This window comes from Mangifera indica, chromosome 1 (genome assembly GCF_011075055.1).
Source record: "Mangifera indica cultivar Alphonso chromosome 1, CATAS_Mindica_2.1, whole genome shotgun sequence".
In the NCBI taxonomy this organism is placed as follows: Eukaryota; Viridiplantae; Streptophyta; class Magnoliopsida; order Sapindales; family Anacardiaceae; genus Mangifera; species Mangifera indica.
Window position 1 is genome coordinate 5,075,982 of NC_058137.1, and position 10,761 is coordinate 5,086,742.

Below are 10,761 nucleotides of genomic sequence, written 5' to 3' on the forward strand. Positions count from 1 at the left end.
TAATTTTGAGAACCTAATTAACATTTATTTGATATATTATCACACGATGATAATAAAAAATAAAATATTTACTTTTATTTAAGGTTTATTTTTTTATAAAAATTTTATTAGTTAATTTTAAAAAAGTTAAATATTCACTCATCTGTTAAATTTGATTGTTATTATCGTTTTAAGATTTTATTTAAAAAATAATAATTTATCCTATTTTTCGTTATAATTTTGAAAATTAATTATTTTTTCTCTAACTTAATTTTATAAAATTACTTTTTCACCCTCGTCATCTAAAATTTATAAGATATTCATATTTTAGAGTTAACAATTACCTTTCAAAATTAAAAACATTACACTTATATTCTAAAAAATTTATTCACTTTTTTCGACGATCATTCTTTCTAGTGATTCACTCTAATACATCATTAACTCTACAAACGATATCTCTTATCTCTTTAGTGGTTTTTTCTGTATGAAAATCATTAAAAGTCTCATTAAAATGATCAAATTTATTGTGCGACGATCTATTCAAATTGTAGGCAATATATATGATATCCTTCGATAAATAGTTTGAATAGTTAAAAAGTGATATTTCAAGCCTTAAAACAAAAGTTCAAATCCTATCCGACAATATCTTAAGATTAAACAATGGACTAATTCAAGTAAGGTGAAGGCATAGGAGCTTGTTCGGATATTGCTGTTCCTCAATTGATTATTCTTCTACAAAGAGTTGAACCATTCAAATTTCTGTTGCTTCCAAACTAATGTTGAAAAAGTGTGCATCATAAAAAACCAAATTCGTTTTGTTGATAACGAAGTTAAAATTCAATTTGATTATTAAAAAATGTCACTTTTGATGGGAAAAGGTATGGGTTGTATCGCATTATGGATAATAACAATGAGGATTAAGATATAATTAATTAACTCTTAATAAATCTTTTCTTTTCCTGTAATGCATGCATTCATTCATTCATTCATCTTCTAATTAAAGTGATTGTGGGCGCAGTCAAGCTCTTTTTGCTTTCAATTTTATTATTGTATTTTTACCGATCGAAGCTTATTGTTAATGTGAAGCTTATGATATAATGATGTTCACTTTACTTGATGATCATCTAACTTAGTGGCTACTTTTTAGATTTAAGCAATGACACATTGATTGGATCTAAGCACCATTGATTATTATTATTCTCGAAGTAGTTTAAATGACAAAAAAGAATGTTTCATATATAATAAAGTATGAGTTCAAATCTTTTTTAGTAATATATCAAAATTAAACTCAAACCCAAAATTTATTTTATTTGGTATTGGTTCGACCCAATGTAATAATCCAATTCGAATAGATTTGTCGTTACCAAAATAAAAAAATTGGCTCCCATTTGGGTTTTGGAATTTATAGAATTTGTCTTATAAAGTAACATGACATAGTTTATATCATAATTGTAGAATTGTTTATTATAAATTTTATAATATAAATTCCGAATTTCTAAAAGAGGAGAAATTAAATAATATATCAAACCAACTAGCTTATCTATTCTAGTTACGCATAAATTAAATTTAAATTAAATCAAGTTTAAGTTTAAATTTATGTTAGAATTGTTTGAAATTATCTTGTTTAAAAAGTGTCAAATTTAAATTTAAATTAAATTTCGAAAGTTTAAATTCTATTTAATATTATAATCAAATAAAATATTAAAATAATATTATTTTAATTTATTTATATCAAAATTGGTCTCTTCACAAGTTTATGTTTTTCACTTATTAATAAACTAATCTGATGCTTCTTCACAAACGAAAAGAAAGGAAGCCCCTTAACTCACCTAATTATGCAGATTCTGTGGTTGTTTGCGGCTACTAGTTAGGTCAGGTCAGGTCAGGTCAGGAATCACTTTCCTCGGAGGGCTCTTTACTTTCACATTAAGCTACTGCTCCTCAACACAAACAGCTCAGGCTTAAAAAAGATTTTCGAGATCTTCAAACAACTTTGCAACTCTGCTACGCGCCAATCAAGATCTTTCACTCTTACATCTAATTACGTTTCATTAAATTTATAATAAATTAATCACCTTTGCAATGATTTAAAAGTAATTGAAAGAAGGATAGGTAGGTCTTTGGACTGACGGGGGCCAACGGATGTGAACGCAAAGAAAAGTTAGGATGGTTGGCTCTTCTTAGTCTGTTTCTTCTGGCCTGGCAGTTACTTGAGTCTTCTCTCTCATTATGGCAACCGACTGTTCCTAATATTCAAGTTCCTTAAAGGATCGATTGAGCTAAACAAGGAGGTAGTAGAATTCAATGCGCAATTTCCGGTGGCAAGCGGTTGTAGAAAAGGTTTGCAATTGAATAGGAATGGATACAGATTGAATCGAATCTTAATATTAATTGATTTAAATAAAAAATAATCTAACTTACATTTAACTCAAATTTATCAAACTAAAATTAAATTTGATTTAAATAAAAAATAATTTAACTCAGTTCAATTTGAATTTGACTCGATTTTATAATTCAAATCAATTATTCAAATTTATAATTCGATTAGGTTCAAATTAATAGTTTGAATATATAACTTGGATTTATGGTTTAAATTCGTGGTTCATTAATAAAATGATATTATTTTATCTAAATAATATTTAGAATTTTTTATTTGAGCCAAATTTAATCACAAATTCAAACCATCAATTTAAATTAAATTAAACGACAAATTTGAACTATTGATTCTAATCAAATCGAATCAAACACTGTTTAACTCAAGTTTGGTTTAGTTTGATACAAATCTTTTGACTTAAATTTGTATCAAATGTATTTAAACCAAATTAAATCAAACCAAACTAACTTTTAAGACCGAACCGAATCGGATTATATCTAGGCTTACAACTAAAGTTTGGTTTGTGTGTATTATAATATTGCGATTGTCGCACACAAGAATACTTAAGATTTCATTTATATGAACAAACATTAAATTATGCAATCCTAATCCACCTACATATTTTATACTTATAACATAAAATATTAAATTAAAACTTCAAGATTATAAAAATATATAAACGCTATCATGTAAATTTGAGTACGTAGAAATTACAAAATTATACTTTTAGAAGTGATTAGTCTTCCACTTTTAGAAACTATAAAATATTTAATAAACTTTAATTCTATATTAATGTTTTTTATATAAATCATAATCTTTAAATATATTGAATTTATTTTTATTAATAATTTAAATTTATTTTTAAATTATTATAATGTTATTTAATTATTTAATTTTTAATAAATTAAAATTACTTTATGATTAAAAATTTTCTAGCAAAATAATGACGGAGAGAAATTAATCTTTGCAGGGAATGGATGTCGACTAATTTGCAAAACAAAACAAAGGGCTGCATGATTCGGTTGGCAATTACAGTAGGAGCCATAATAATAAAATTATATGAGTATATTTTTTATATATAATTTATATATATAAATAATATATCATCATATGATTAAATTATTTTAAATTAAAAATAAAAAAATATCTAATCACATAATAATATATTTTTTTATATATTTAAATTAAATATAAAAAATAAAAAATATATACATATAATATTACTAAAACCCATAATAATATTTCCTAGAGAAAACAACAGCTTCAAATCAAAATGGAAAGAATAATTAAAGCTTCCATGTCCAAACCTTTCAACATCTTTCATTGCCTCTGATTGGAGAGGTCTCACATACATATAATATATAATAGCACTTATCCTCAACCGAAAAATCTCTCTCATATAAATTAAAAATCGGCTTAATCCCGTATTTAATCGATGTAGTTTCCATCATAAGTTGAAGTGGGTGGCGCTTGCTTTCATTCAATCCATAAAGAAAATTCAATAATTCACCAGACACCCAATCAGATTGACCAATTAATGGGTAGGGAACTGTTGTCGCCTAAGTGCCTGTCTTAACTGACAACTATGAATATAAACAATAGATTCACCACATAATTTCGTGGGGCAACTGATTTTTATATTAAATTGCGTAAGAAATAATATTAATATCAAATCAAGTTTAATTTCTTTCGAATGATCAAATTTAAATATTTTTAAAATAAATTTTAGCTCAAATTCGAGTTAATTAAGTTTAAATTCGATTTGAATTTAATTCAATTCAGATAGGATGATTCGAATATCTAATCTGACATGGTGTCAACAGATTTCGAATCCAAATCTTATCTCACAGGGATTTCATTTTATACTCTTACTATTCAAGTTTACCCCTGCGTGAGAAGTCCGAGCTTTGAACCTCAGACAAATTTGAATATCCAATCCAAACTTTTTTATTTGTCATCTGGGCCTGAGCCCATGACTTAAAATGTCCCTGACTTAACACACCTGTCAACTCCAGATGGATACGCCGGATAAAAATGGTGATGACATTACACTTGAATTCGCGACCTTTCATCAACCCTCTTTTTCTCCGATCAGTCTTGAACTCTAGAAAAATATCCAGAGCAACCAGCTTGATACACTGCTCCGTATTATCATCACCTGCAATGGAAAAGAGACACTCCCAGAAGCACGTGGCAGTCTGTGGTGGCGGTGTGATCGGTGTTTGCACCGCTTACTTTTTAGCCAAAAAAGGCGCCGCCGTCACGCTTATAGAGAGATCCTCTATAGCATGCGCTGCCTCAGGAAAAGCCGGCGGATTCCTCGCTCTTGACTGGTGTGATGGTGGGCCCCTCTCTTCCTTGGCCCGTGCAAGCTTTAATCTGCACCGTTCACTCTCGGAGGAACTCAATGGCCCAGAAAATTACGGTTATCGACCGCTTACCGCTCTCAGCCTCACTGTATCCGAATCCTCTAGTTCGAAATCCTCCGCTAACTCTAATTCTATTCTTCCATCGTGGGTGGATGGGCCAGCTCAAAACGCGAGGACAATTGGGTCAACTGAAACTACGGCACAGGTTCACCCACAGTTATTTACCAAGACTTTATTAAACAAAGCTGTAAATGAGTATAATGTGGAGGTGGTGATAGGTAAAGTGGAGCTCGTGGGAGTTGATGAAGGAGGGCGAGTTGAGTCGGTTGTGCTGGAGGGTGGGCGAGTTATTGAGTCGGAGGCGGTGGTGTTAAGTTTAGGGCCGTGGTCTGGTAAATTCGAGTTATTGTCGTCGATTTTTAATGTGTCTGGTCTCAAGGCTCATAGTATTGTTTTAGAGCCGAAAGAGGCGAATGCTATAACGCCACATGCACTTTTTCTGAGTTATTATGCAGCTCAGGGAGGCAAGCCAATGGACCCCGAAGTGTATCCTCGTCCCACAGGTAGTTTTTGTTGGTCATTGTTAATTGTTGTATGATTAGGTGAGCTTTATTGGATTTGCATTACTGACTGGAATACCAAGTTTTTGGCTTAATGTTAAGGGTGATACTTGCTTAGTATTGTGGTCATGTAAGTTTTGTTAAAGGACAAGAATGCTGGATTGACTGTGTTAGCTATGCTCAATTTTGAAACATTTAGGTTGATTGCACTAGTTCTATCTATTCAAGAATTAAAATTGAGTTGATAAGCAACTTCTTGTTGGCCAATTTTGTATGTTTTATTATTTCTTGGGTAAATGTAATCATGTTTGAATAAGTTATTTGTTCTGGGTGATAGAGTTACAAGTGCTTCCGTCCGTATTACTTGGAACTACGTGATTAGGAAGGGGATTTACACTACGTCAGTACCTTTAGCTTCCTTAGACAAAGTTCTCAAGTTTTCTTTTTATCACATTTCAATTCCCTATACTGCACAAGTCAGAACTGTGTGATATGCGGTAAGCTTCATTAACTACTAATGGTCTCTTTGTCTTCAGTTCTAGATTTGATAGTGTAGTTTGGTAACCACTGCATCTCCTTTCTTACAGGATTCCATCTGCACTTTGCTCCTGTATATGTCTCCTCTAAGCTTGCTATCTCAAAATTGTTAATTAGAGTTGGTAATGTAGGATAACTTTGTCAAGTCCATTAGATTTCTTATTTTTAATTTTCCTATTTTAATTAGGAGTATTTGACATTTTCTTGTGGTTCAAGAAGTGCATAGATTAGGGATTATCACTCATAAATTTGAATCATTTCGCTAAAGCAGATACAATATTTATGCAAATTTTGTTGTGTTGGTCTAAATTTGTCTACAGTTAGAGGTTGAACATGGCCTTTCTTATTTTTGCTGTAGGTTTATCACTTAGTCTTCACCTTAGAGATATGAACCCAGTTTTCAGTTTCGCCTGAACTAATGTCTTAGCACCCTTAACACAATCAAGAACAAGAAAGCTCCCATTTGATGTTATTTCCACATCTTAGATACACCCTTTGCACAAACTCTGATCTTATCTTACATGGACAAGTCTGCTTGTATTCAGATTTCAAGTTTTCCTTCAAAACCCGGCAAAGGAGTTGAATGTATATTTAATTCCTTCCAATGGATCGTCTTTTAACTCAGATTTCCTGAGTTTGGAGATAAACTATCAAGCTCAGTCTTTTTAGGACCCGGTTCTAAAATTTAATGAACCTGTTTCAACTTTTTTCCTATCTTGCTTCTTCATAGTATTTGCTTATCCTTTTAGCATCTATCGCATAAATTTCAAGAAATTCTTGTATAGGCCTTTTCCCTTTTACTTTTGATTCAAAGTCTTTATCTTTTCCCACCTTTAAGAATAGTTTTTTAGCCTTTTCCCAATCGCCTTGGGACTCTTGAGCGACAAACTTTGCATATCCTGGAGGCAATTCTGAGATTTTTTAGTGTATACTCCGCATAAATTGATCTCTTACTTCCTGATCAGCCATCCTTTAACATCCAGAAGTGTTTCTAAAATTTTGAGTTGAATTGTAAGACGACCTACTGAGGTCTTCAGGATCAATCTTTTTAGGTTCAAGGTTTTGCGAATTATAAAAATATGAGATCACGGCCTCTACCTTGTCAAGCCACTTGCTTCTAAACTGTAACGCGTTAGATTCAAGCGTTGTTTGAAAAGTGTCCTAAAGCATTACGAACTCTACTTCCTTGTTGGCAAGCTTTCAATAAAGCATCTGGGTATTGTTTTATTGCCAAACAATATATATATTTTATATGAATATCTGGATTTCCATAACTGCGAATTAAGATATATTGTCGTATCTCTTCCTCCATACAACCTTCAATAGGCCACACTTGTTCTGTATCTCTAGATGACAGAGACATAACTTTTCCTATTGGCTCAATAGGATGGTTAAAATATCTTCAAGTGTTTTAATTCTCTGGACATCAGAATTAATCTTTTCAATCCTCTTCCTGTTTAGTGCTAATTCTTCTTTCAAAGCAAAAATACAATAGACCATATAGTTTATCCTCCTTTCTAAGTTTTCCAGATTTCCTAAAACAAGCTCTAGCTTTTCCACAATAATGTTTAACAAACTGATATCCAATTTTGATTCAACACCATTATTTAGATGAAAGCAATTGGAATTTAGACAAATTTGATCCTGCTTATCAACATCATTCATGCCATCTCGAGCCTTTCACCTTTTCTAAAAACCTCTTTTTATCACAATCTTCCAATTCAACAATACCGTCTGACTTTAGTGAGGGAGTTTAGAAGGCAAAAACACCCTTATGTCGTGAACAGTAAAAATGCTATCGCCACCAGACAATCAAGACTCTATTACTGTTTGTAGCAACAATTTTATATCAATATTTTTGCAGTAGGCTTATTGCTTAGTTTTCACCATAGGTTTGGTATTATTATGGCAGAAACTTCTATTTTTGGAGTCTTGTCACTGCACTATTTTGAAAACCATTGCACTCCATTAAACATGGAACTATTTCATGTTTAAACATGTCTTCTAAGTTGCTAGTGCCATGATTCAATAAGATTCTATCTTATGCTTATATTTGTATTTACTGATAGGTCGCTTGTGAAAGCCCCAAACTTCTAATGAATAAATTGATTGAATTTTCAGGGGAGGTGTACATTTGTGGGACGTCATTAGAGCAAGAGGTGCCAGATGATCCAGAAACAATTTCAGTTGACCCAGAATCTATACAAGTGCTAAAGAGGGTCGCTAGAACAGTGTCGAGTCACTTGGGGGAAGTTGAGGCACAAGTGAAGGCAGAGCAAGCATGTTTCTTGCCATGTACAGAGGATAGTGTGCCCATAATAGGCGAAATTCCAGGCATTAAAGGTTGTTATGTAGGAACTGGACACAGTTGCTGGGGTATTCTAAACGGTCCTGCAACAGGAGCTGCTTTAGCTGAACTTGTGATGGATGGCCATTCCAGTACTGTTGATCTTTCTCGGTTCAGTCCCGCAAGATTTGCTGGGCGTAGAAAAAAAGTATTTACCTGATTTGTAAGAAGATGAGTGATGAGAATGTTGTAACCAGTGTATGAACTTGATACCTCATACATAGCTAAATAAAGTCCAATTCTTGTTTGTATAGCAGCAGTTAGTTACAATGGTCGCCTGCCCTAGTTTTTACCTGATTGTTTGCCACATAATGTTTGCATTGCATTTCACAGGGATGGATGCGGGCATGGTTAGAAAACAGATAAAAATGCATTTTGCCATATTGAAGGCGCATCAGCATATTTTAGTTGTATAAATTGCTAATAACCTGAAGCCGCGCAATGGACTCCATGTGCTGAAAAGCCCAATATAAAAAGGGTTTTACACATGCAGGGATTAATTATGCAGTGTAACCCCCCCGACCCACTTGCCTATCACTCTCGTAAACAGCACAATTTGAAATGTGTGGAGGTTATTTAATAGATGGAAGTTGTGTTGGGATATTAGTTGGTTTGCATTAATGGCATTCACATTGCATCTTCATTCCTACTGGCATTGCCATGTTTAAAATCAGATTTGATTTATCATAATCAGATTCTTTCAATAATTCTATGCCCAATTTATGGACATAACTCAAGACAAAAATTACACAAAGAGATAAGGCTAATAATGCTCACATGCAGCATCAAGCAAGGGAGAAGTGGGGAAGGCTGAATAACTATTTCCCACCCGAACTTTGATAAAACAACATGTCCCACCCCTTAAGTTTAAAGTCTATTTTACTATTCATCTATCAATGTCAAACATTAGTTTTATTAGTTAAATAGTATTTTTATTATTTTTTACAATATATAATAGGGTCAATATCAATTACTCTCCTAATAGTGCGATCAAATTCACTTTTACCTTAATTATTTTATATTTTTTTCACCCTAATTTTCTTTTTATCTTTTCAGATTGATTGACAATTATTTTTGTCCTTATAGTTTATGTTTTGTAATTATTGAATGGTTGTGAGCAAATTATTCACAATCAAGATTGTGAATATTGTCAATGGTGTTGCTAGCAAACTAACAAAATCTTCTTTCCACCCAATTCACTTTCGAGATTGAGATTTGGTCATAATTTAACATTGAAAACCACCAAAATTGCACCATTTTAGTGTGATTATGATTTCGAGTAAGTTTCGGCGAAAATTATATGCACATTCACTCATTTATATCATTCTTTTTTATTTCTTTACGACTTACAAACTAAAACATAAGAAACTCATTACTTTTTATCTTTCATAAACAGTTATTTCACATTTATCACACTTTTTCTCTTCGTCAATCTTGTGATCAACATCATTGTATTCACCTCTCATTTTACTTATCCCAAGATACCACTTTTGTTGAAAATAAAAGTCAATATTTTTGAAAAACAAAGCTTGAAAGAAAGGTCCCAAGTCGTCTTAATGTGGCTAATGCATGAGAATGGATTTGGGAAAAACTCCTTTAACATCATCAAACCTGAGTTTGAAACCACAAGTTAATCAACATCACAAGTCCCTCCCTGAAACTCACCCCCACTCGTCTGAGGTCCCTCACTAATTGACTGATTTAAGTCCATCAACTTCTTCCTCTACAAGTTCTTTAACCCAAAAGAGGAACAATCCTCCTTTATTTAACTTGCGTCTAAATATCTACACAATTAGCTAGAATGGTTAGGGTTTTGGTTTTTTTTTAAAGGTTTAAGTAAAAATTTTTAAGTTGGGAAAAACATATTGATAATTGAAATTTGTATTAAATATTTGCAATAGTTCATAATTTCACTTAAAATAAATAGTAAATTATAGCAAACCAAACAATTTTTATCACTAGATAATTATCATCAAAGTCGTTTCTTTTTTCTTAAAATTTAAATTTTTTTTCTTATTTCAATATATAGATTGTCGATTTAGCATAAAAAGGGATTGGTTAAAATATCTAAGTTTCCAATATTTTCCGATTAAAAAAAAGTCTCAAATCACTTTATCAACATGAGTGTTTTATATTGAAAAAAAATTCTAATTATTTATTTTGAAAATGAAAATAGATGAAGAAAATAAATTTTTTAATCTTAAAGAATACAAAATTTTTTCATTAAAATTCGGACAAAAAATAGTTCCTCAGCCAAATTGGAAATATTGAACGTTACCTCAAGCGATTGACCCGGGTGGAGCCAAGACTTATTATTGGTCGATGTGGACCGAGTCATGTCTTCTGATTCAAGGGCCAACTCCAATTATTGAAGCTTTTTTTAAGCTTTTGATTTGCAGATTTCGATCTTAAAAATCTTACCTGTCTCCCTCTTTAGTCTGACATTTATTTTTTTCCCACTCAGAAAAAGTTAGTTAATCAGAGTAAGCAAGCACATCACGTGGCTTACAGCTTGAGATTGCCTTTTTGATAGAATCTGATTTGTGATCAAAGTAAGTTGGCCTTAAACAGAGAGAAATACCAAGTGCCCATCAA

The 10,761-nt window shown here is 31.9% G+C and overlaps 1 protein-coding gene across 1 annotated transcript; it reads left to right on the forward strand.

Moving 5' to 3' along the window:
• The first annotated feature begins 4,361 nt into the window (after positions 1-4,361).
• LOC123228948 (putative oxidoreductase C1F5.03c) lies at positions 4,362-8,419 on the forward strand. The gene is made up of 2 exons (XM_044654474.1): positions 4,362-5,285; positions 7,941-8,419. Exons 1-2 carry the CDS (start codon positions 4,388-4,390, stop codon positions 8,324-8,326), a joined length of 1,284 nt encoding a protein of 427 aa, XP_044510409.1. The 5' UTR covers positions 4,362-4,387; the 3' UTR covers positions 8,327-8,419.
• The last annotated feature ends 2,342 nt before the right edge of the window (positions 8,420-10,761 follow it).

Excerpts from the sequence above, each read along its gene's own strand:
- LOC123228948 (XM_044654474.1), top strand. The coding sequence starts at position 4,388 with ATGGTGATGACATTACACTTGAATTCGCGACCTTTCATCAACCCTCTT. Across the intron at positions 5,286-7,940 it reads AGTGTATCCTCGTCCCACAG|GGGAGGTGTACATTTGTGGG; the intron begins GTAGTTTTTGTT and ends TTGAATTTTCAG.